This window comes from Phyllopteryx taeniolatus, chromosome 14, assembly GCF_024500385.1.
Source record: "Phyllopteryx taeniolatus isolate TA_2022b chromosome 14, UOR_Ptae_1.2, whole genome shotgun sequence".
Lineage (NCBI taxonomy): Eukaryota > Metazoa > Chordata > Actinopteri > Syngnathiformes > Syngnathidae > Phyllopteryx > Phyllopteryx taeniolatus.
Window position 1 is genome coordinate 18,198,238 of NC_084515.1, and position 26,514 is coordinate 18,224,751.

A 26,514-nucleotide genomic window follows, 5' to 3' on the forward strand; every position below is an offset into this window, starting at 1 on the left:
TAACAATGTGCGGTAAGTTATAGTAAAACGAAAGCTTGAGGACTTGTGAACCAATACAACAGCCATCTAACTTGACTGGTAGCTGGAATACAAAAGGAAGAGGCAAGTAATAATTGTTAAAAAAGGAACCCATCAAGTGAGGCAACTTCTCGATTCATTTCCACATAATGTAAAGTACAGTACATTGGTTTTATGATAAGGAATGACGTCAAAGACATTTAGCTCTACGAAACCCCAAAACAATATACTTTGGTCTTCAGTATACACAAGACAAGCAGATCCAACAGGCTGACTAAAAACTGTCGCCTAGCAACACTTTTACAAACAAAATAAAAAATAATCTTCTCTGCAAACATTATCTGTAGGAAATCTGTTCGAGCAGGCAGCAGATTCCGGCCTCTGTCTTATCACTGCTTGGAGAAGAAGTCTTTGCTCTTCTGGACGTCAGGTTTGATGGTGTCACTTCCTGGTTTCCAGCCGGCTGGGCACACTGAAAAGAAACACCAATAATAGATACATAAAAGCATAACGACGTGCCAGTATCACGAGCACATACAGTACATGAACTGCATCCAGAAAACTGTGTACTAACGTCGTTTGATACATATAAAGTGATAAAGCCCATAAATCTCCTACTGTGAGGCGACAATCATTTTGAACCTTGGTCCTCAGAGCCTCACCCTTGACAAATAATGTTTTGATGATGTCTCTCCGGTCTTTTTTTTTCTTTCCAATGAGTCCATGTAATATTGAAACCAGCAGATCGTGACTTAACACGTACATTTGGGTGATGACAAGCAAAAGTTTTTAGATCTAGTGCAAGTCAAAAGCGTAAACGTTTCCATCATTTTGTATTTTTCTGCAGGGATCCTATTGACAATTGATCAAAAGGACACCTGCCGCACGTAATTCATTATGTACCTTCTCCGTGCTTGTCAGTGAACTGAAAGGCCTGAACCAGACGCAAGGTCTCCTCCACAGAACGTCCGACGGGAAGATCGTTGATGGTGATCTGTCTCAGAACGCCCTGGTCATCAATGATGAACAGACCCCTGAGATACAGAGAAAGATGTTCCTAGTAATATGTCATATGAGATGCTTTTATTGGATCGTGTCTTAATAAAAGATCTTGTCACTTTCCATTGACTAATTATTTTGTCTTTCACAAATGCAGCAACATGTGATCAGTTGAGAATTACACCAACTCTCACAAGTCAGCGATCCAACCGGAGATGAAAAGCAGCCCGAGACGAAGGAAAGCGGACACTAGCAGGAAATCACCAGCTGAGAATGGACACAAACATGTTCATGGCCGTTGACCAGGCTAAGGGCTAACAAACCGGGACTTTTCCGTCTCTTCCTGATCAACAAGACGGACGCCACGGTACTCTAAGTAGAGCAACTACAAAGGACGGGGATAACTGCAGTGCACCTTTGCTGTTACTTGTTCAAACAACACAGAGTGGCTTATTATTAACTTGACAGGCTTTGAATCCTATTTGCACACTGATTGAAAAATTGTAGAATGACAATTCCGGGATCAAAACAGTTCCAGCCACAGTGGGCAAGCTTTTCTTGCAGTAGGGGAGGGCGGGCTGAGGAATGGCTCATTTGCATGAGACTGAACCATATGTCACGAAACCAGTTGATTTCAACATGACTGTAAAACAAATTAAGTGAATGAGTGTGTGCAGTAATTCTTGTTCTTTGTGACTGACGGATGTCAGAGACATCTGGAAACTGTAATGAGTTATGAAAGAAAATTGCAAAACAGTATCTCCTCTATGCCACGCGACCACAGTTTCAGGTTTATCAGCCTGAGCCCAGCAAACACAGAACCCAGCAAACATCTTGTGTGACGTACTTGTCTGACCGTGAAAACTGCTTTCAACACAGCAGAGCGGCCAATGTGAGTTTTTGCTTGGATGCCTCCACCTTTAGTTGAATATTATTTTTAAAAATCATTAATAATGAATCATTAGCTTTACCTTTCATTATTTTTGGTGAATTATACGTTAAAAAAAAAAACCGGCCCGAGTATGGTTTGCCAAAATAAATGGTGACCTTAGAACTAAGCAATTGAGCCGAAAAGTATGGTCTGACATCAAAAGGTTACAATTTTATTTGGAGGAAGAGTACCACCCCTCTATGTCCGGCAGATGGTCCTATAAATGATAGTTTCTTATTAATATACATTCTATTGTAGAATGAATGTGTCTAAATGAATGTCTCTCCTCTCTCGTGATCCTGATATTGCTGATTTTACGTAATAATGTCCTTAGTCTGACTTCCTGCTTCCAATGACTCAACTTGTTCTTTGTTGTGCAGGGCAGCTGAGTCCTCAGCCCGAGGTTGCAGCTGAACTATAGTTTAGTTTAGTTTTGTTTTTCATTGGGCCTCGGGGGCACACGACAAGCGGCCATATAACGCGTGTCATTTTGAAGAAAATGAATCTGAGCAGTCTGCTTGTCAAGGTAAATGTTATTTCAGTTTCGGAATGAATAGCAATGAAGTACAGGAAGCTATGTGAGCCACTGCACTGCCAACGGTTGCGAAAGAGTATAAGAGGTGTTATAAAACCGGCTTTCATTTTTGGTTTGCCTGCGTATTTGGAACACTCATTGATTTCTTCATGTATAATTCTCATTCCACTGCTGATAGTTGCTGGTGTACTTTCATTCCCCATCACAGGTATTTATTAATCCATGTATACAGCGGTGTGAAAAACTATTGGCCCCCTTCCCCACTTTAATGCTTAAGATCATCAGAAAAATGTCAATGTAACCCAAGTGAACTTTTTAAATGTTGTTTTCATTTATTAAGAAAAAAGCAAAACTATTCAACGTTACCTGGCCCTGTGTGAAAAAGTAATTACCCTCCTTACGGCACTGTAGTTGCTATATATAATGCTGCTGCGTATTCAGGCTGCCGTTTGGTCACATTCGTATTTATGATTGACATACCGTTGCCATGGACGCTGCTACTACCCATTCTCTCATTCACATTGTTGCAAATGTAAACAGAATGTTTGACATTCTTATGTGATGATATGGTACACTTCCTGCTGTAAATTGTCCCCACTGCAGGACTAAAAAAAGGCCAATTGCATCCTTTCCCCTCCTATTCTGTGCTGGAGCATGTTTCCTCCCTTGAGTAGGCGGACTACAAACCTTTCATCTACATTTTTTTACGGAATAAAAGCTACAGCTAAAAATGGTTTCTTTGGGTGTAATATTAATACACACGCAACCACCATGGCACTACACTTGTCGACTTACCTGTAGGCAATGCCTTCATCCTCCTTCAGAACGCCATAATCTGTGGAGATGGTGCGCCGTGTGTCAGACACGAGCGGGATCTTCATGGCACCCAAACCGCCCTGCTTACGTGGGGTGTTGGTCCTTGCGAGAGCACCGACAATAAAACGTGAACATTTCACGAATGCATACACAAACGCGGCAGCTGTTCACTTGATCAATTTACAACCCCAATTCCAATGAAGTTGGGACCTTGTGTTAAACATAAATAAAAACAGAATACAATGATTTGCAAATCATGTTCAACCTATATTTCATTGAATACACTACAAAGTGCAGAATGTGGTTTGGCATTGTCTTGCTGAAATAAGCAGGGGCGTCCGTGAAAAAGACGTTGCTTGGATGGCAGCATATCTTTCTCCAAAGGTTGTATGTACCTTTCAGCATGAATGCTGCCTTCACAGATGTGTAAGTTACCCATGCCATTGGCACTAACACAGCCCCATACCATCACAGATGCTGGCTTTTGAACTTTGCGTCCATAACAGTCCGGATGGTTCTTTTCCTCTTTGAACCGGAGGACACGACGTTCACAATTTCCCAAAACAATTTGAAATGTGGACTCGTCGGACCACAGAAGACTTTTGCACTTTGCATCAGTCCATCTTAGATGAGCTCGGACCCAGAGAAGCCGGCGGCGTTTCTGGGTGTTGTTGATAAATGGCTTTTGCGTTGGATAGTAGAGTTTTAAGTTGCACTTACGGATGTAGCGCCAAACTGTATTTACTGACATTGGTTTTCTGAAGTGTTCCTGAGCCCACATGGTGATATCCTTTACACATTGATGACGGTTTTTGATGCAGTGCCGCCTGAGGGAACGAAGGCAATTCAATGTCGGTTTTCGGCCTTACCGCTTACATGCAGTGATTTCTCCAGATTCTCTGAACCTTTTGATGATATTATGGACCGTAGATGATGAAATCTCTAAATTCCTTGCAATTGTTGAGGATCATTGTGCTCAAACTGTTCAACTATTTTCTCACGCACTTGTTCACAAAGAGGTGAACCTCGCCCCAATCTCTGCTTGTGAATGACTGAGCAATTCAGGGAAGCTCCTTTTCTACCCAATCGTGGCTGTTCCCAATGAACTTGTTCCAAACACGTGTTTGATGAGCATTCCTCAACTTTCTCCGTCTTTTTTGCCACCTGTCCCAGCTTTTTGGGAACGTGTTGCAGCCATAAAATTCAAAGTTCATGATTATTTGCTAAAAACAATCAAGTTGATCAGTTTGAACATGAAATATCTCGTCTTTGTAGTGTATTCAATTCAATATAGGTCGAACATGATTTGCAAATCATTGTATTCTGTTTTTATTGATGTTTAACATCCCAACGTCTTTGGAATTGGGGTTGTAAGCAAAAACAACAATACCATGCAAGGTGGGAGAAGTGAGAGTCAACAGAGGCGGCGATGACCTCACAGCCAATCTTCCTGAATTTGTCCGCCGCGTCGCTGAATGCGATGATCTCAGTCGGGCACACGAAGGTGAAGTCCAGCGGATAGAAGAAGAAGACGACATATTTCCCTGCATCGACATGAAAGCAAGCCAATCGGGTGGCACGTGGCAACAGCGACCGCATCCATATTCATGTGTTTTGCGGAGTCGTGAATTGCCAGCCCAGACAAGAGCGGCATCAACGCTGTAGATCCCTTGAATAAGACGTCGAACGAAGCATTACCTTTGTAGTCGGACAGTTTCAGGTCCTTGAACTGGCCGTCTGGCATCACAGCTTTGGCTGTAAAATCGGGAGCCATCTTTCCAATTTGAGCTTTGCCTGCAGCCATCTTTCGGGAACTGGACAAGAAAATCAATAAATAAACTATGTGTGTTGTATGTAATTGCATGTATTGTACAGTATGTGTGTACGGTATATATCTATATTCTGTATACCTATTCATAATACCATCCATCCCCCCATTTTCCATACCGTTTATCCACACTTTATCATCTATACGGTACACATTTATAGACACGTATGCATATGCACAAATATATTACATGATAAATTCTACTTGTCAGGTTTAGAAAGTATTTTACACAAATCAAAATCGCAGATTTATTTCTTTAGCGTACATGAACGACTTTGTGCCACTTTTAACATTGAAGCTGTGTAACAACAATTAAACATATCATACATACTACATACTACAACCAGGGGATATTTTACGACAAAATATGCATTTGACCGTTTAGTTTTTTTTTTTTAACATGCATTGTTTTGATTTTAACATTTATTTGGAACGTGAAAACAAAACGATCAACGACAGCGAAACATTTGATACTAATTTTCCATGTTTAAAAAGGAGTTGGGGGGAAAAGCTCAGACTTATCAAATACAACCCCTTAATTCTCCATGTTCTGTTAATTTAGATATCTATTCAGCTTCAATGATCATCATCATCAGCATCAGCATTCTCATAAATGTAAGATATTAGTTAACATGAGGATGGGTTGAATTGTCTTGTCTTGTGGTCATGAATTAACTTATTTACGCGTTTCAAAAGTTGGCCCAACCGATGAAGTTATTGGCTCAATTTGGTAATTGCATCACTTCCCCTCCGGTACAGTATTTGAATTGACGATATAATGAAGACATTTTCCTTTCAGTGTAAAATGAGAGTCATATAGTGTACTATTAAAACCCGCAAACCATCTGTTGAACTATTATTTCAACATAACACCATCGTAATAAGGTCATAAACTACCGTCACCGGGAGGGGGGAGATGTTCAAAACTCAACTGCATATTCGGTGACGTTAGGGTTTGCATCATTTTGGAACACGTACCTTCGATAAGCCTTGGTTTGAACGCTCGTGCTCGTGCTCGTGCTCGTGCTCGCGCTCGGCAGGAAACGTTGGCAAAGAGAAGCGCGACGCGATGTCGCGCTTATATAAGCGAGCCACTTCTCGCGTCGGTACGCCACTGAAACGGGATCTCAGTTGGCGCCCTTCCCCTTCCCCGTCCGCGCCGACAGCATGACTTTGCGCATTTCCAGAAACGCTCGCGCCAGCCCTGGAACCAAAACTGCTGACGTCAGAGGGATGACGTCAGGTCACATGCACATCGAACTTGAGATCACGTTTAAATTCATGTTAAGGCAGCGGTGTCAAACTCATTTTTGTTTTCCTCAGAGGGCCATTATGATTGGAAAATCATATCAATGTTTAATCGCCTCATCATATTATTACACATAGACAACAAATTGATGGATAACTAGTTTTGAAATCAGAAGTCGAGGATAATGCTTTGTTCAACTATTCTTCAAGTAACTGTAAAAGGGGTTTGGAGGCAAAACATGCTTACAGTAGTTCATGACTATTTATGACATATGAATATTATGCAAAAATTTGGAACAGATTTGAGCAAGAACCGTGGAAGTTGACACACATGATTTGCTTTCGCGGGCCACATGAAATGATGCGGCGGGCACAATAGGCTACACATCACCCAATTCACTTCAAATGTGAGCAGAGTTCAGAGAAGTTGGAGTTTAGATTCACGGCTTTGTAAAATTCGAATAAGGCAGCACAACCGCCTTATTTCTTGACACGACTTTTCATTATGATAGTGAATGAATAACCCTGCTTCGAACAGACAAACCTTTTGTCAGTGCCATTCCCAGCCTTCCTCGTGAGAGATTTAAAAAAAAATACAAATTATTATTATTGAATGACCATTCAAGTAAATAAATAAGGTCTTAAAGGGAACGGCAAAACAATGCAACACAATGAAAATCAGAACAGAATAAATGAGAAAATGTTAGTCACACACCTACGTTCTTTGGAAATGAATGCATCATTAAACCCAAACGACAAAAACTCGTCCAAACTTAAACTCAAGAAGGACGTTAAAGCATTTTGCTGGTGAATTCCCAGCATGCCCTCTTCTATTTGCAGGCAGACACCTTAACATGTGACGTGTGTGCTCTATTGCATCACTCGGTGTTTTGTTTTTTAACCCCCATTTCCAGCTTGCTGACAATTCTTTCTCGAAGAAAAGGAATGAGAGTGATTTTCATGTACTAAGCATAAACAGGTAGCAAAAGAAGTGTAGTGTATCTATTCATCTGTCACTGAGTGATGTCCTTGCATGCTGTTGCCATGGGAACCGCATCAAGGGCCAGATAAGAGGCCAGACACACAATAATAAGCTCATGTTAGAGGCGTCGCATTGATCAAACGCTCTTTTCATCTGCTGTTTCACAATATGCGCCTCATTGCTGCATCTGGACGGTTCAAGGGCATTCACATTCTGCTCCTGATGCACCCTTCAAAACACGTTTTGGTGTTTTTGGTTTTTTGAACAGAAGTGATGACAGGTAAATCATGTCTCAAAATACAGGTATGCCGGAATTAATGAAACGATCCGCCGCAAATTCAGAGCTAGCCAGCACGATTTATATAACAAAACGTCCAGACGCATTACAGAAAAACCATACAACGTTCTAAATGTTTCCAAATAAGAGGTAGCTATCCTCCCTCTTCCCTTACATGTATACACATCGAGTTTCACAAAACATTGGAAGGAAATCACCTTTTCTATGAAGTTGACTCCATACATACGTGCTGTATGTTGCTACATTATGCACAATGATGACAATGTGAGGCAAGTTCAGGTGGTCATCAATTAGAATGTATGCAGTGACGGCAGCAATTGTGACACCGATCGGATGCCTGGTCCAGACATGTATAACGAGGTTGTGACACCGTGGAAGCGGCGGGTGGGAGGGGGGGAACGAGCTTTCCATCACAGCAGGATGTGGCAGGGCCGTGGACTCCACACACACACACACACAATATTTTTGAGCACAGACTGTATTGTCTATTATATATATTTGTCTAAACAAATTACTCCCTCACTAGTCTGGCATTTAACAAATTGTAACGCCCTCTCGGCACTCGGCGAGTCCGTAAACAAACACAGTGCGGCTCAGCTTCCGGTAAACAGACGTCAGAGCGCTCCAGATGGAGCCAGAGAAATAACAAATGGCATTTTTAGTGTTTTTGTGGGAGGCAACCGGAGTTTCCCAGAGCAAAGCCACGCAGGCACGGGGAGAACACGCAAAGTCCACACAGGCCAAGCTGGATTTGAACCCGCAACCTCAGAACTGCGAGGCAGGTGTGCTAACCAGTCGTCCACCGTTCCGCCCAGCATAATTCACACTGTTTAAATTGTTACTTTTGCACTTATCGGCAACATTAATTTCCCCAAAATAAAACTGACTATTGATTTTGCACTGAAGAGATGTAAGTTATTGATGTTCAATGTTACCACCACTGAATATGTCCCAGACCAGTTTACGCGATTTGCAAAGTGTTCCCTTGTTGTACCGACTGTGAACCAAACCATGAACTTAAAACCAAGGTACATACACTACCGTGCTTTTTCTTTTTATTAGCATACGTTACACCCATAGCGAGTTTACATTTACGCTGTTTTATCGCTAGCCCCTGAGGGCAACTAGAACTACGATGTGATCTGGAATGAAATGTAATGTAATGTAATGAACCCCGGAGAATATTTATACAATTTCATGGAACTGTAAATGTAGGTTGGTGATTGTGGCCAGCAGAGAACGCCTTGTTGGCCTTGATTTTCTTTCTCTCTCTTTTTTTTTTTTTTTTTTGAGGTAGTACATAGTGGGAAAAGTTTGAGAACCGCTGATCTACAGTCACGTCTTTGAATCATCCTTTGGTTATTAACGTGACAGTCACAAATAGGCTACTGTGCCTTTAAGAATTGTCCCCGCGCCGCTGAACCCGGAAGTGGGCAAGGCAAGAATATTGGCGCCAAATGCGAGCACAAGAAGAAGGCAGCGCGACAGCAGGACGTGATGTGACGTCACGCCAGCGTGCGCCGTACGTCTCCTTTGAAAGAGGCACGTCTCTTCACAGCCAACGCTCGCGCTTCTATCAGCTGCTGTGCGACCTCAGTTGTCCACGCACGCTTTTTGTTTGCGTTCTTACATCGATTTGTGTGTTTTGTCCGTGCACTTGAGTGACCATGGAAGAGGCCAACAAGTTAATCGGCGCCGGTAAGAAGCACCTGGTGACGGGCAAAGTGGTCGAGGCTGTGACTGCCCTCCAGGAGGCCTGCGGAATTCTGTGAGTTCATTCGACGTCTCGTGTTGGATCAGGTTCTTCTCAGATGTTCTCAAGACGGCCAAGTGACACATCTTTTACTCAGAAAGTTGAGGCTTTTGGGGGGAATTTCAAGATGGGGCCAAAGAATGCACGGGTAACATCTACAGGTGAACTCAATTTGACCTCCTCTAAACTTTGGAAAGCTCAACTGTTGAACACTTTTGCATCACGTGCAGTTGTCTAACAAAGACCTGAACTGCATCATGTTACATCCCGATATACGTCTCACAATCCATGTTGTTCATAAACTGGTTAATTAACCATTGCTTTGTTGTAAAACAGTTGACCTGGCTCATTGATCTGTTCAAAATTGGCCCATGAGCACAAAAGTTTGCGGACCTCTACGTTAACGTAAAGTATACGAGACTTAAATACACGGTAAACTTATGGCCTTGGTTTTCTGTGTGACCTTGCGTTGTTGGCTTGATGTTTTGCAAGCAAACAGCCTGGTGATTAAAGTAAAGACCATCGTTCCTTCTATTCATCAAAGAGATTTTAAAAGCTGAAAGAAATGTCCGCATAGGGTAAACCTCAGTCAATGACACCTTTTTAAAATGTGGGTTATATTTTCTTTAAGGGCGCAAAAGAAACCAAAGGTATAATAAAAATCTAGAATGTAGCGGTTACGGTCTAAAAGTTTATCATAAATATAGATATTGTATTTAGATTTGCACGTGGACTAGTAGTTGGGGGTCGGAGTCTCGACGCAGGTCTTCCTGTGTGGAGTTCGGATTACTTCGCTTTCCAAAAACACGCGTGCGATGTTAATTGACGACTAAATGCCGGCCAGTCCGTGGTGGACTCCGCCTCCCAGGTCACCTGGCAGCCTTAACGAGGCCGAGGCACTCGAAAACGGATGGCTGGATGATGAGGATGTTTGTTTTCAGAGCAAAAGCATACGGAGACACTGCAGATGAGTGTGCTGAGGCATTTTTCTGGTGTGGCAAAGCGCTGTTGGAGTTGGCAAGGTATCCACTCTACCTTTATGCTTTTTTTTTTTTTAAATGAAGATATGATTAAACAAGTGCAGAGCTGAATGCCAGTGTTCTGACGCAGGATGGAGAACACTGTACTCGGTAATGCTTTGGAAGGAGTCCCAGAGGACGACGACGACGAGAAACCGAAAGACTCCACCGTGGAGGGCACAAAAAATGTTGACGGTGAGTCAACATTCACTACTCGCAAAGTTTGGGTATTCTCCCCCTCGAGGGCAATTTCAGGATAATGCTGAAATTCACTACAACCTTTACAAGTGAACTTAATTTGAAAAAGTTTTGAAGGCACAAGCTAGCTGTTGGACGTTTCAGTACATTTTGCTCAACATGGCAAAATTCACAACAGGCGTTAGATCCATGACTGGACCAATAAATGCCCTGGTTCAATTTAAATTGCAATTCAAAGTCTTGATCATGCGGCTCACATTTCCACATCAGGAGACCAAGAGAACCAATTGAGCAACTGTACAATTTTCCCAGAGGCAAGTGGCCACTGAGCTTGCATTGTTGCTGCAGAGAGACTGGAAGACATCTTTGGAAAATTTGATTGAGCAAATGCATTGTGAATTTTGCCCTTCAGTTCCTTGTTTGAGAGTACAAACACAAACACTGAACAGTTCAACGTGTGCATTGGAAATTTTAGAGGCTCAATGAAGTTCACCAGTAAAGGTTCTGTATTTAAGCTTTATCCTTAAATTTCACCCAAAACCAGAATATCCATCACTTTTTGAGGACCTGTAGTGGGAATAAAAACAACAGCATATTGGATGTTTCTGAGCGAGTTCTTGTTGTAGCAGAAAAGACGAGAGATGAGCTGAGAGTTCGAGCGTATGATGCCATGGCAGAGAAAGCTGAAGGGGACAGCAAGTGTGACGTAACTGGAAGCAAACTGGAGGAAAGTGAGGCCAACAGATCTGAGCTTCTAAAGGAAGTGGAAGGGGAGCTGGAAGAACTGGCAGATGAAGAGGAAAATGCCGCTGACAAGAAGGTAGAAGAACCAGCAGACAAAGTGAAAGAGAGAGAAGCTGACAAAAAGGTTGAAGACCCGGCTGGTAATAACTTGGAACCATCAGAGAAAATGGAAGACGCTGAAGCAGACAAGGTACAGGACCCGGCTGATAAGACAGAACCACCACCAGAGAAAATGGAAGCCGACGGTACAGACAAGTTAGAAGAACCGTCAGAGGAAAGGTAGAAGACATGGCTGACAAGGTCAAACCAGCTGAGAAAATGGAAGAAGAACCAGCTGTTGAGGAGGAGGAACCAGCAGAGGGAGCCGAAGGTAAGTCTCCCTGGTTGCAATTTGGTGTCCTGAAATATGTTAAATAATTTGGTGTTTTTTTTTAGATGGCGATGAGGAAAGTGGAGATGATGCAGAGCAGCAAGTCGAGGACATCGACGCTGGAGAAAAGGTACAGACGACCTGCAAAGCTGAGCTTGTGTGTGTGTGTGGGGTTGAACGTCAATGCTTTGCAGGAGAGCGATGATGATGATGATGAGGAGGAGGAGGAGGTGGGAAACCTTCAGCTGGCCTGGGAGATGCTGGAAGTAGCGAAAGTCATCTATAAGAGGTTGGTGCAGACTAAAGGTTGTGAAGAATGAAGTCACTCATGTTGCAAATGGACTTTTAAAAATAATTATTCCCCCCTACTTTTGTTGTGCCGGACTTAGAAAAGAGTCAAAGCAGGACCAGCTCATGGCAGCTCAGGCCTACTTAAAACTCGGAGAAGTTTCTGCTGAGTCTGGTATGTTCAAGACTTGAACGTCACCTCGCGGACACTGCTGCCGTTGCTGAGGAACGAACGCACGCACGCACGCTTGCTGCCCTCTGCACAGGGAACTTCACCCAAGCACTGGAGGACTTCCAGGAGTGTCTTTCTCTGAGGCTGAAACACTTGGACTCGGACAGCAGACTTCTTGCAGAGACGCACTACCAGTTGGGTTTCATGTTCCACTTGAACCGGCAGTACAAAGAGGCCATCGGCCAGCTCAAGCGCTCCATCCATGTCATAAAGAGCAGGCTGGGTGAGAACAGCGCCCAGCGCAGTTATTTGCATTTCAAAGTCACACCGTTAAAAAAAAAAAAAGTGTGTGTTTTTGCTAGCAGTTTGAAGGGACAGAAGATGTAATTCCAAATGAAGTTTAATCCAAATTTCACCACCAGCAGCCATTTAAATTTGACATGTTCAGAGGCCTTTCTATCAGGTTGTAATTTATTTTGCTTATGTAGGGTCCTAGCCTTCACTGCCTAAATGCATTTTTAAAAATGTATGCATGTATTTATTTTTTTTTAACCTAGTCTTGCACCTTTTTGTGGTTCTGAGGTGGCGGACGTTCCCAGCGTAGTGTTGTGTTGCTCCTCGCACAATGTGAAATTTGTCTGGCAGAAAAACTGACTGAGCTGATCGAAAAGGCTGCTGGCCATGACGAGCTTCCTGAGGAGAGGAAGGAGATGGAGGAGCTGGAAGCTCTGCTGCCGGAAATCCAGGAGAAAATGGAGGACGCCGCCGATGGCCTGAAAATGCTTAACGCTGAGGCTTCGAAGGGTGTGCTGGTGGGTCAACGTATTCTACACGCAGGTGGTAACTACAACGTAGATTTGACATTGTTGTGATGTGCTTGTCAGGATGGCGCCTCTGGTTCCACTGGACAGAGTGGGGACGCCTTAACCGCTTCATCAGTAAGTGTCACCACCAATTCGATTCTGCATTTACAAAGATCCTAATGTTCAATTTCATTTGAAACGTGTCAGAAAACAAATGTTGATTGGGTTTTCCTGTGTGCTGATGTCAAATGTCTTGCTTTGCTTAAAAACACAATTGTTTGCTTTCTTGAACTAGGAAATCCAAGTATTGACATTTGATAAGCTGAACTCAAGGATTGACTAAAATGTAACACAACCTTTTCACTTCCATTTTGTGTGCAATAAGCTTGCTAATAAGAACCAAATATATTTGTGTTCATTGTTGCCATTGCGCATTTACTTGGGTACTTTATTCATCCACAAGGAAAAATCACTGGCCGCTTGTGTTTCAACTCGAGTTTGACAGTTTGGTCACTTGGAGAGCAGCAGTTGAATGTGAGAGGATGATAATTTGCTCATAGTTGGTTTACTGCTGAACAACTTGTCCTGGCCATTTGTGAAATGATGGCTAAACCCCTGGTGTACATGCGTGTGTACATTTTAAAATGAGTTCTTATGTTTACCTCGCTCATCCAGACAAACGGCTCACCGTCCAAAGTCACTGCTGCCAACGCTCCAGTGTCTGACATCAGCCACTTGGTCAGGAAGAAGGTGGGACCGTGATTGAGCTCGGCGGAACGCCACTTGTGGCGCGCAGTGTGGGCTAACCAAGAGGTGTGTGCGTTTCAGAGGAAACCAGAAGAGAGTCCTGTGAAAGAAGGTGCGGTCAAGAAGGTGAAGCAGGATGATGCTCAGGAGAAAAATGGTGTGCACAAAGCCAATGGGGACGCTGAGGCACACTAACAGTATGGAGGTGTATAGGTGAGTGCTGATATTTAAATTCCTCAAGTCTCTACTTAATACCCAAGCAAATAACTTTTTTCTTTAATATTTTATTCTTCTACCCTCAGTCTGTGAAAGGGGGCGTCTTCGCTCTCACTTTACCTCAACAAGAACTGATGTGCAGTTACCAAGATCGCAAACCCTTGTGAATCGTTTTTTTGTACAATGTTAAATAAAAATGTTTTGTATGTCTTTTGAAGTTGTGTGGTGAAACAATGCCAACATTAGTAAGTTTCTTAACAGTGCTGGATTTGTGGAGTTGTTTCCATATGGTTTTTGATGTGCCATCATCTTGGCTACACTTTTATTGCACCGGTTTGGTAGCTCTGGTTGCTTTTAAAAATGCACGTAGTAATGTTGGCATTGATCCACCCCACATTGTTGCACAGCCCCTCCCCCTGATGTAAATCCTGGTTTTGCCTAATAAAATGTTAAATGTCACAATCCATTTTCTTCACCGTTTATCCTCCATGAAGGTTGTGGGGGCTTGAGCTGTACCACAGCTGACTTTGGCTGAGAGCTGGGGTACGTTCTGGACTGGTCAGCTGCCAGCCACTGGGCATATTAGACAGGTGTATCAAATTACAGCATTGCAATTTCAAAAGTGCAACTCAAATTCTATAAATTCATCCGACAAAATAATTGTACATTAAGCCAATTCCAGACCTCATTTCCACAAAATCTGTTTGCATTTAACATTCTACATCTTGGATATGGCAAAATGTTTTTGAAGTCCAGATTTTCATGTTGCAATGCATCTGCAGGCACATTTTTTGGGACTATTCATAGCAAGCGTAAATGTAACCATTTGTATTTTATGCCATTCAACTTTTTCCATAAACAGTTGACAAATAGCAATTGCAACATTTCTATTTATTGCCATACTTTATTCCACAACATTGTGACTTCTTTTTACCGTGGATGGTGCATCCTCAGTAAACAATTCAACTACTGCGCCTGCTTTTACTCTGAGCCAGTATGAAAAAAAAATAAATAAATCATTTGTTTAGTAATTGATGAAATTGGAATTAATATGATCCAGACTCAAACATCAGTCAGCAGCTTAAAACATAGCTTATCAGGAACCAATTTTATTAATATCATTAATGTGTCATCAGCATCATCAATGAAATGAGTTAGTCTGTTTAAAGCAGAATCAAGTGTGCATCCATTGCCCTTTTTGATGAACACTTCAGTTCCACAAAGCAAGGAAGAAAAAGGAGGAGGGGGCTGGGTCAGAGAGCAGGACTGCAGTGAAGGAGGAAACGCAGGGAAAACGTCTGGCAGAGCAGAAATCTCCCCCTTCACTGGGATATGATTGTTTTTTCCCTTGTGCAAGAACAACAACAACAAAAAAAAAAAAATCAAAATGGTGCTCTAAAAACAAGATGAGAGAAAGGAGGGCAGGTGGCTTGCTGAGATGTGTTGGCTGCTGCTGCTTTTCTTTTTGTTCCGTAAAGCCACGTTAGGATTTGATGCAGTCGTCGTCGTCGGAGGTCTGGCTGCTGCTACTGGTTTCAGACTCAGAGCCCTCCTCCACATGTGCCTCAGCCACACTCCTCCAGGGGGTGAAGTGGAGGGTGACACCCCGCGCCCTCGGGAGAAGCCCGTTCTGCAGGCCGTTCCTCTTCAGCTGCTCAGACAACACCAGCACATACCGGGTGAGCTCACGGTTTCAACAACGCGGGAAGCAAGAGGACAGTCGATCACCTGCTCGGTTTTCGTCTGGAACTCTCTCAGTTCGTCTTCGGTCAGAGGCAGGAAGTTGTCGTCGTTTTCTGGGTACTCCTGCCAGCCCATGGCCTTCAGCAACCTGGACAAGCATGTTTCTCAAAATTGAATTTCTCTCTGTGTGCATATTGTACACATTCACTAGATTGGTGGCTCTCAAACTAGGGTCATTGGAACCGTAGCTTAGGTGTGCACAACATTTTGAGAATTCAAAACTTTTTTTTTTTTTTAAATGCATAACTAAATATGGGGACTGTTGCACCAATAAAACAAACATGAACCAATTACTCCTCCCTAATTTAGGTCAATTAAAAGCTCTGATATGATTGTAACATCACAAATCGGACATCTCTGCATGAAGTTTAATTTTTTTTAAAACAAAAAGGAGCCCTTTTGAGAATATAGTTAACTTTTGTAAAAGTCTCCTTTCCAGAATACAAGGTGTAATAAAATCCAGGACTTCTCATAACATTTTAAAAAGTATGAATTTGTGATCAACTAACAACTTTTTTGATTCCAATGACATTTGGGTACACATGGTAGTTATGTTGAGTAGTAAGATGCTGAGGGGTTCCTTGGGTGATGGGGGGGAGAAAATTCTCCCCTGTAAGGAATCCAAAAATTTGAGAAGCCTTGCAATAGAGACTTCATTAGGCACACCTGCTCTAAGAGCGAGCTAGAGATCAGAAATTTGACTTAATACGAAGATTGACATGGACAAGGAGGTGTCTGTTCTCACGGCATAGACGAAACACTGATTTGTGAGGACGCCCCATAGTCTAACAGGAGAAGTCCTAATTACTGTAAACAATTGGGAGGAAAAACCTTAGACCATGAATATGAAATAAAAGAAAAAGTACATAAAGCAGTAACTGAGCGTGCCTTCTCGTGCCACGTGCAGTTTATAACCTCGAAATTTCAGGACCCGCCGTATTAATGTAACAATATTGGTTTATTGGATTGTAGTTTGCAGTGGTACACACTACATTCTGTTCTCTTAGAATGTCACTCAGTCTATATGGGAACAATGTCTCAAGGTCCCCAACATTTGAAGACATACTATTTTTGGCCCATGTTGAAATCTCAAGTACTCTTAACAAACCAAATTTGAACACGATCCGAATCAAACTGTGACCTCTGTTGTATGCACAATATAATCTGCGCGCACGATGTACCTGTGCTCAGCCTCCAGGGAGCTGGACAGGTGTTCCGTGTCAGAGTCGCTGAGTGAGTAGGACAGCCCGTTCTCGTGGCAGACGTCCTCGCTGTAGGCTTTTGGCTCCGGGGTGCTGCTTTCACCCTGGACACAATCACACAACAGTAAGACGCTAACAAAAACTGCTTCTACCGACCGGGTGGACTCATTTTTTTATTGTTCATTATTTGAGTAAAATGAACAATATATGATTTAAGCTCTCCGAGTGCATATTTCTTCAATACTTGCAAGTATATTAGCTTTATGTTCAACTAAACGGGTTCAGATGTCACGCTGAGTAGGTAAATCGAGATGTCATTATTTTAGGACACGTTTTGTGACATTTTTGCTTACTGTAGCAGATGTGATCAAGTGTCAAAGTTCACGGTGGTTCCCGTTTTTGGACCTAAAATTGTAAGTGCTGGCACGCTAATGCTAAGCGCGATTGCTAACCAGTTAACATTTTGCTGTCTCAAATTGTGTGTACCAAATCTATTCAATACTCCCAGTACCAACATTTGCAGTTTAAGGATCAAAATCCACCCCTCGTAAATGACCATAAAATGTATGTTAGTAACAATTTAAAAAAACAAACAGGAACAACAACAAAAAGTATTCATATTCAATTATTTGACCAATAACCAATAGCAGAATCTCTTCCAAAAAAAGATTCGATAGTGACAGCCCTAGTGTAGTTTTTCTCATCCATTTTAGAGGGACGTCCAGTTCTTGGTAATGTCACCGTTGTGCCATCCTGACTGTTCATATATAATCACAAAAACCTGGGGTGTGTCGAATTTTTATAGGGGGCACAACTGACCTCTCCTGATGTTCCCGGGCTGCTGCTTGTTGTCAGCTCTCCAGTGCCCTCGTCCTTCAGAGCTCGCAGAAAGTCGCTCTTTCGGTCAGGACCACGGCGCATCAGCTTCAGCCTCGACGGGGCAATGTCTATGGGAGGAGTCGTGCTGGAAGGATGCTGCAGGGACGATGACACCAAGACCAATCGGGTTCATTCTTGTTATTCTTCTAGACTGCTTGTCTGACCTACGACTAGCTGGCCCATTGTTTTGGAGCTTGTCAGCTGTAACTTGGGAATCCAGCGGAGAGGATATTTGCCACCAGGAAAAAAAGGGCTTCATGTGCACAGACAGGAAAGCAGCCACCTCACCCAAACAACGATAAGTAACCACAGAGCAAACGTGCAGTTAACTTGGCAGATTTGCATGCGTGTTAGATTGAAGTTTGATTTGAGTAATTTAGAAAGCTCACCTCTTTAGGGTTGTTGTGCTGCGGTGCACTGACCGGGGTGCTGGTTTTAGCAGCAGAGACGGGGTTAGTAAAGACGGAATCCCGGCCAGATTTGGAGATCTCCCTAGCGCTGGCTTTCCACGGGGTGCTCTTAAAATAAAAAGAAATAGAACGTTGCGTGTTAGTTGGAAAACTCTCCTACTGAGGTTTGACACACGGCAGTCATTCGTACTTTGGTGGGGGCCACAGCAGGCTTTGGGACCAGATTCTTGTAGACGCTGGAGCCAGTGATGGGAGCTTTCGCGCCGTTGGCTGGCAAGCCGCCGGCACTGGCGAAGCCCGCAGAGAAGGCAGTGCTGGGGTCCTCCTTTGAAACCTTCTTGATAACTAACATTTTGGATACCATCTGCTTGCCACTTGGAGGATTTTCTGGGGGAGGGGGGAAAATCCAGGCAGCTGTTAGGGAACAAGAAAAACTGTGTGCACAGCTTAGACCACAGAAAAACAAACTGTCAGATGACAAATGAACTTGGAGCTCTTACCCCACACTCCGGCATGGGGAGCCACTGGTCTCATCTGCGTCCCGGGCTTTCCAGTTGTTTCAGGGTTGAGAGAAGGCTACAAAAGAAGCAGAACAATTGACAACTGTGGTGGAGAAATTTCTGGCATTCGACTGGCAGAGGTGTGACTTTCACATGTAAGAATTGGCTGGATGTGGGATCATGCCTGCTCAGCCAGAAATCAAGTGCAACATTTAGAGAATGTGTGCACATTGTGTTTAGCTTTGAGTACAAATTCTAAGAAACAAATGGTTGTAATCTTCAGAAACTGTGCCAAAAGGTCAAAAGGAGAACCTTGTATAAAACCAATGATGCTACTCACAAAGTCCTCTTCCACAAACTTCAGCTTGTCTTCCTTATTGTCTTTGCGTTCTTCATTGGGAAACTTGTCCTGGTATGAGGTGCCCTTCCGAGGATGGAAGTTACCATTGCGCTGCCGGTGCCCTCCCTGCCTGTCCCTGTCACCTCCTCCCCGTTTAGGGTGGCGTCCTTGGTGGTGGTGATGGCCGTCCTGGGCACCCCGCGGACCTCCGTGCCAGCTGGGTGTTTCCTTCCAACACGGGCCCCCTGCTAACCCACTGTGCCCTCCTTTGGCCACCCCTGAATCCACAGAGTCATGTCTCAGGAGTAGCGAGGGCTGCTGCCACCCATCACCTAAAAGAAAGAAATACATTGAATTTAAAAATATATCAAAAGACTAAAAATGTCCGCCTGTGTGGAGTTTGCATGTTCTCCCCGTGCCTGCGTGGCTTTTCTACGGGCACTCCGGTTTCCTCCCACATCCCAAAAACATGCGTGGTCGGTTGATCGAAGACTCTAAATTGCCCGTAGGTGTGAATGTGAGTGCGAATGGTTGTTTGTTTCTATGTGCCCTGCGATTGGCTGGCACCCAGTTCAGGGTGTACCCCGCCTCCTGCCTGATGACAGCTGGGATAGGCTCCAGCGCTCCCGCGACCCACGTGAGGATAAGCGGCTCAGATAATGGATGGATGGATGGATGGACTAAAAATGTATCTCTTCGTTTTTAGGCCAATCTGTGAGATTCGTTGGTGGTGATCTGCGTTTATCTTAATAGTCTTGTAACAGTAACAGGGATTTTTGGATGTACAGAGAGGTGGGTTGTTGTTTGTGTGGGTTGTGTGTGTAGAAAAACTACAGGTGGTTGTTTACTTTCAAACTCAGATTGTAGCAAATGTGAGTGACGTCATGCACGCTGCGATCGCAACACCTTCAACGCTCATACTGTTCAAAGGAGACTCTTCTCTTTCAATTCCAATGAAGTGGGGATGTTGTGTCAATAATAATATCATCAAAAGGTTCAGAGAATCTGGAGAAATCACTGCATGTAAGCGGCAAGACCCAAAACCAACATTGAATGCCCGTGACCTTCGATCCCTCAGGTGGCACTGCATCAAAATCCCACATCAATGTGTAAAGGATATCACCATGTGGTCTCAGGAACACTTCAAAAAAACCAATGTCACTAAATACAGTTCGGCGCTACAACCGTAAGTGCAACTTCAAACTCTACTATGCAAAGCAAAAGCCATTAATCAACAACACCCAGAAACGCCGCCGGCTTATCTGGGCCCGAGCTTATCTAAAATGGACTGACGCAAAGTGGAAAAGTGTTCCGTGGTCCGACGAGTCCACATTTCAAATTGTGTTTGGAAATTGTGGACGTCGTGTCCTCCGGGCCAAAGAGGAAAAGAACCATCCGGACTGTTATGGACGCAAAGTTCAAAAGCTAGCATCTGTGATGGTATGGGGCTGTGTTAGTGCCAATGGCATGGGTGACTTACACATCTGTCAAGGCACCATTAATGCTGAAAGGTACATACAGGTTTTGGAGAAATATATGCTGCCATCCAAGCAACGTCTTTTTCATGGACGCCCCTGCTTATTTCAGCAAGACAATGTCAAACCACATTCTGCACGTGTTACAACAGCGTGGCTTTGTAGCAAAAGAGTGCGGGTACTAGACTTTACACCCAATTTAAATCGGGCTGATCGATATCCGCAGATATTTAGAATTTTATGCTGTCGCGCGTCTTTTTACGTAGTACTGTAAATATCTGACGGCCAATGAAGTTATTACAAATAAATAAATAAACAAAAACTAAAAAAAACATAATGCCCGGGATCAGACTACAAGACAAATTTGCTGTCAGACTACTGCAATAAAATCTTGTATTCTGATACCACCGCATCCCGAGTTCCAGGTTTGACCTGACTGATTAGAATACACGATCTGACGAGAGCAGCGATTTCCAGCCAAGGAACATATTTTACAATTGAAAAATTTCACGGCACACCAACAAACAAAAATGTGACAAAAAACGGATACATTAATTCATTTATGTACTTTCTGCCATCGAATAGAAGACCATTCATTTCTTCTGTCTGTCACTATGCCTCACTGGCATAAATGGAGGAACAAAGATACATTATTTATTGTAAATAGAATTTTTGGAGCAATTAAGTTTACAAGTATATACAGTAAATGAACAGGTCATTTAAATAGACACATTCCGCCATCTTGTGATGGGATCGGTTATTTAAACTCGCTGACCGGTGCTCGTGTAAAGCCTGCATTAAACATTCAATCTCAAGAAGACTGCATGTGGTTTTGTGGCGCTGATGCCACACTGTTGCGGCAGGACATACAGGTTCTTGGGTTGACTCGCAGCTTTTACAATGAAGCGCTTATTATGGAGACTGTGCGGTATAATGATTCTGTACAGACTATCTATGAGAACGCAAAAAGTATATTTGCTAAAGCACAGACGTAAAAACAATACTTCCAAGAAGAAGGTCCCTGACGGGTGCATTCTGAGAGAGCTTCAATAGTAGTTGTTTCACAGTCTGCAGATGGGCAGAAAGGTTCCGAACTTCCGAAATTGCATCCTAAGTTACGAGACTTCAGAACCATGGTCTTGTTCCCTTCTTTGGCTCTTGTTTTTTTGTGAAATTGCGGTTGGCAAAAATCCAGTGAGGGTATCTATTCCGAATGCTACTTGTGTATACAGACTACTACGTATATTGCAACTTCTGCTTCTTCATAATCACCCTGCAGTAGCACCAAATTTACATGAATTCATTGAGACTGGCTGCAAATGACGGATTTTTGGCAATCTCAAGGATTTTGTGCTTGAACTGACCGGTCTCCTCATATATTTATCAGTTCGAAAGCAACTTCTTTTTGCCGATGACATTTTTGGAACGATGAACTGAACTTTGAACTAGTTCGCGTCGAAAATGAACTTTCCCAAACACCGATCATGTATTATTTCATATTGCAATATATATCACAGGTTTGGCAAAATTGCAATGTCAACTTCTTCCAATATTGTGCAGCCCTCGTGAGATCGCAAGCATTCCAGTACCGCTGTGCCCAAATGCTCTTACAAAGTGGTTTTCTTCACTACTGGTACCTGTTGGAGCGCGCAAGGAGCCATTGTTGAAGAAGCCATCTGAAGAGTTGTGGCGGCGGCGGCTCACAGCATTTCTGCCTTCTCTGTGGTGGTGGGGCTCGCCTTGCTTATCAAGGGTGGCAGCAGGGGACTGGAGGAGGTAGCAAGAAAAAGGTAACAAAATGTGATGCCGTCTCGCTTGAGTTACCAAACACCGCATCATGCAAGGCGCCGGTAGCATTATACAATGTTGCGCACCAACACCAACCCAAAATCGTGTTCAATCGCTAATTTCATACGCTGAAAAGCTGCTCATTTGTCACACTGTCTTTGATAAAAAAAAAAAGGTACATGATACAGGAGCGGAGACAGCCCATCCACCTCGGTCTGCGCTCCTGACGGGCAATAGTTTCACTCGTTATGGTCTACAAATCATCCAGACTCTCACCGTCTCCATGGCTCGGGGAGCGAGGGAAGAGGTGGAGTTTTACAACATTTCCCAGACAGTGGAGTGCTCAAGAGCATGAATAAATTGGATTCTCAAAACAATTTTCAATACTTTAACTTGGTTAATAATACTTCAACAATAAAGTGGGGGCAGACCAATAGTATAGCACCTGTAAAATCCATCCCTCTCTCCAATATATCAGCAGAGCGCTGTGGTAGCAGACAACTCTGTCTGTACAGGCACTTCGTCGTCACTTCCGGTCTGCACCAGATTATGATTTCGCCCAAGATGGCGCCCCCTTACTCTGATTAACTATTGTTTAACATTTTATTCCACACAGGCAACAATAATCAGAGTACTGTTTTTTTGACCCGCGTTGGCACACACAACGTGATCTTGCTTTAAATTTTGGGTGGTTGAGTTCCCCTTGAGAAAGACCATAAAACCAAAACAATGGCATTAAACATTGCGCTGCAATCACTCAACCAACAGAGCACTGTCGGCTCGGCAGCGACTCTCTTCTTGTTTCTTAGTCTCGACTGTATTTTACAGTTGGTCACCCAGCTGGGAAACTTCCTCACTTGCAGACAACATTCAACAGCATATCCACAATCACTGAACGATTAAACAACTCAATGATGCGCTTTGTGCAAACTACAGCTGCTCGACTTAATCTGGCTACTGCAATTCGAGATTCTCCAGTGAGCTGCAGCAAATTTCACCTACAATCAGCGCTTGAACTTTAACCAATAGTTTTGTACTAGAATTTCTTCAGAAACGCCACATCTTTACCTCTATAGTGCTGGCCCTCAATGACTTCGACTGACTGCTATTCATGTCCCTCGCCACACGCAAAGTGTAACGGCACGTAATATCTGAGGCAGGTTCGAAGCTTTGTCTCCTTCACTCACTCATACACACACAAACCTTGGCAGGCTGGGGTGTCGAGAAGTTAAGCCAGGCAGGGACAAAGTCATGCTGCGCCATTTAGGTCCAGTGTTTCTGGTCAGTGGATTGAGGCATCAAACCTCATGGCCAGGATCTGCCAAGAGAGATGGCCATCAGGAATGCTTGAAAAGGAATTTTATGCATGGGATCATGAATCGATGACAATTCTACATTTTAAAGTCTTCTCTCTCTCTCTACGGTCAACTCGCTTTCAGTGTTATCAAGGCCACAAAAGATACATAACAAAAAAGGCCCGTTATTAGCGGAAACCAGTGGAACGCTTGAATCGCATGCTGAAGACAGGCTGGATGGAAAATAAAAAGGTACATGATTTTATCACATCAAATACAGTACAATAGTTACCCCAGAGTCAATGGCTCTGAAGTCCTCGGCCTCCTCCCTTGGTCCGTCTGGGCTCTGTTCTTCAGGCCTGTTGGCGCTGACGGACAGGGAGCGGCACAACGACTACCCCTCTAAACCTCTGCCAGCACGGCACAGCCTCTTTTCCCAGAAGCGGATCGCTTCGTCCAGGGTGGAAGAGAGATGGGTCAAAGAGTTGCAGGAATGATCTGGAATTGGTGATCCAGAAAACTGGCCAAACAAGGAAGGAGACGGACTTCCAAAAATGTAAGTGCAGCGGTCTCCGAGGAACAGGATTCCCAAGCTGCTCCTGAGCGAATCCCGTGCAGAGTGATACCGTTTTAAAAGTCCAAGTCACTTCGGAAGTTGTTCAATGATTTAGTTGGGACGCATGAAACATGGTCAGATTTTGTCAATTGGCAAAATAGTATATCGCTAAGAGGTCATTTGCCCCACTGGCGCAGAAGAGCGAGGTTGCGTTCTTGTCAACAGGTAGAAGGGGCTTGCCCACGTGCATGGACCGCAATTTGCGCAGCAGTTCCACTTGGACGCCAAGTCGGGGACAACGAAACAAATGTTGTTCTGCCACACTGTGGGCCAGTCGGTTTTGGCATCAATTACACTTTTACCGAATCATTTTAGAATCTAGTGGAACACATGCACGAAAGAAAGGGAGTTCAGGGACAGTCTTTTGCAGGAAACCCACTGCTCACCTCATTAATGTGGTGAAAAGACTCCCACAGTTGGAAGGAAATGATGCGCGCTAATTCAAAGTCACATGACAATGACGAAAACAAAACCTGTTAGTTACATTGCTGTCATTTTACTTTCTGGTTAGTGAAACAGAGAGCTTGATGAGGGATGCATTATAAAGATGTCTATTGTTGCATGATTTGCTTTCACATTTGTAAAATGCCCATTCATGTGCAGCTTTCTGAAAGATGAAAGTCGGAGGAACTCTGAGTTCATAGATATGAAAGTTCAAAACCCCGGTACAAGGCTCCAATATACTAATCAGTCTAATAAAAAACAACAACCCCCCCAAAAAACCCTAAATGTGTAGAGATGCTCTCCTTGTTTAGGGCCTTTTCCCTTGCTGAAGAGTTTTCTGATTACTTCCAGGTGTTCCACTTGATTCTGCAAAGGAGCTGCACCTGCGAGCCAAAGACTTGAGTCAAATGCAATCAATTCACTGTACAAATACAATCTCAAGTCCAATTGACACCCTTGTTTACATTAAACTTAACCACTACTTATTGTAGCAGAACATGGTTAGTTTGAGCAAGATATGCCTATAAAAAGGTGCAGATCAAACTCATTTCTTTTACAGTAACCTAGGGGGTCGGACACATCTTAAAGCTTTGAAAACAACATATACACTTTTGAATGTCATCATGAAAATTGCTCTTTTCCCACAGTTACAAATCAAAACCAATTACTCTGTGATCTTGCAGCCATCACACAATGAAAGCTGAAATGTGTGGCGGCTTTTAATGAAATATAAATACCAATGCAAAAATATCCCCGGCACTTTCTGACAACACGGCAGTAGTGCTGTGTCACACACACCAAACAGGGATAACTAAATCCTCTCTCTGTTGCGTTCACTGGTGCATTACATTACAGTTTAATATTAAAACGAAACAAACTCTGTGCAAACAGCATTGCACTCGCACTGAACTCTTACGCAATAGCTTAACATCAATGAGTTTGCGACGCACACAAGCCACTCCGGACAGCAGCGATATTCCACTTCAGGATTAGCAGTAAACATCGCTAACGTTACGTGAAACATGACCGTTGTAGGAGGAAAAACATGTGGCCGCTTGCGCTGTAGGCGACCAAATCAACACACAAGAGCACACGTTTCACCGCGCTTACAAGTGGAAAAATGCTCAAAAGGTGCAATTCGCACATAAAGCGATTCTACCGTCTAAACTCATCAAAGTAAATCGCTACGGAATGCTGCTCTTAAATCTCGAGTCAATCGGTTGCTAACTCATCTGTGTATTTACCTACGTGAACATTAGCGTAGTGAGTGTTAGCTAATAGCTGGTGTTACCTCGCCTGTTAACTGAACCCGAAAACTATGAGGTACATTGCAACGAGTTCCTATGGCTCCACGGCCTAGCTCCGTAACACGTTAACACACCGCGAACGATCCAAATGGTGTAAATAGCACATTATAGCAGTTGTCACCAACGTACAGCATAGGTAAATAGACCTGGCATCGTTGGAACAACACAGTTTCAAAATGGCTACCTTAACAGCGGCAGCACACATTCATCAGCTTGCTAAGTGCTAGCGAGCTAACTTGCAATGTTTCCTCACAATACTGCGTACCTTCTCCCAAGCAAAATAGCCTTGAATAGATTCGAGGGTATATTAAGTAGTCGAATAACAACGAAATGACACCCCGGTGTGATAATATATAACGCCCTCGTAGAGTAGCTATTGATGTTTGTTTGGGTTTTCTGTGCGCTTACCACTGACGCTGGCACCGAGGGATTCGAACAGACTCAATAAGGCTGCGTTCAAGAAGTCACGTCATTATGAAACTGGATGAGGGTTGGCTCTGTGAGGTACGCTTATAAATGCTGTGAGTTGAGGTTTTGTAAATGAAGAAAT

At 43.4% G+C, this 26,514-nt stretch overlaps 3 protein-coding genes across 7 annotated transcripts; 1 reads left to right on the forward strand and 2 right to left on the reverse strand.

The window, feature by feature from the left end:
* Positions 1 to 137: 137 nt before the first annotated feature.
* Positions 138 to 6,270, reverse strand: prdx1 (peroxiredoxin 1). Its single transcript, XM_061796718.1, has 6 exons — positions 6,106 to 6,270; positions 4,998 to 5,113; positions 4,690 to 4,843; positions 3,279 to 3,401; positions 922 to 1,052; positions 138 to 490 (listed from the first exon to the last, which is right to left on the reverse strand). The coding sequence occupies exons 2-6, from the start codon at positions 5,101 to 5,103 to the stop codon at positions 408 to 410; spliced, it is 597 nt and encodes a 198-aa protein (XP_061652702.1). The 5' UTR covers positions 5,104 to 5,113; positions 6,106 to 6,270; the 3' UTR covers positions 138 to 407.
* A 2,852-nt stretch (positions 6,271 to 9,122) lies between these two features.
* LOC133488427 (histone-binding protein N1/N2-like) lies at positions 9,123 to 14,443 on the forward strand. The gene is given in 14 exon segments (XM_061796238.1): positions 9,123 to 9,423; positions 10,350 to 10,430; positions 10,519 to 10,622; positions 11,255 to 11,631; positions 11,634 to 11,739; positions 11,805 to 11,869; positions 11,934 to 12,028; positions 12,129 to 12,202; positions 12,294 to 12,482; positions 12,845 to 13,011; positions 13,084 to 13,137; positions 13,678 to 13,752; positions 13,831 to 13,962; positions 14,052 to 14,443. Coding segments are annotated over 13 exon segments (1,602 nt in total). The 5' UTR covers positions 9,123 to 9,322; the 3' UTR covers positions 13,945 to 13,962; positions 14,052 to 14,443.
* A 611-nt stretch (positions 14,444 to 15,054) lies between these two features.
* On the reverse strand, positions 15,055 to 26,494 carry gpbp1l1 (GC-rich promoter binding protein 1-like 1). Of its 5 annotated transcripts, none has more exons than XM_061796244.1 (12): positions 26,373 to 26,494; positions 23,890 to 25,040; positions 23,506 to 23,620; positions 22,152 to 22,281; positions 19,040 to 19,371; positions 18,700 to 18,775; positions 18,390 to 18,586; positions 18,179 to 18,307; positions 17,730 to 17,885; positions 16,890 to 17,014; positions 15,694 to 15,796; positions 15,055 to 15,616 (listed from the first exon to the last, which is right to left on the reverse strand). In XM_061796244.1, exons 3-12 carry the CDS (start codon positions 23,563 to 23,565, stop codon positions 15,449 to 15,451), a joined length of 1,476 nt encoding a protein of 491 aa, XP_061652228.1. In that variant the 5' UTR covers positions 23,566 to 23,620; positions 23,890 to 25,040; positions 26,373 to 26,494; the 3' UTR covers positions 15,055 to 15,448. The 5 variants fall into 5 exon arrangements, with proteins under 5 accessions (XP_061652228.1, XP_061652223.1, XP_061652224.1 ...); XM_061796239.1 differs by having other exon boundaries at positions 18,390 to 18,613; XM_061796240.1 differs by lacking the exon at positions 26,373 to 26,494 and adding an exon at positions 26,230 to 26,366 and having other exon boundaries at positions 18,390 to 18,613.
* Between the last annotated feature and the right edge of the window lie 20 nt (positions 26,495 to 26,514).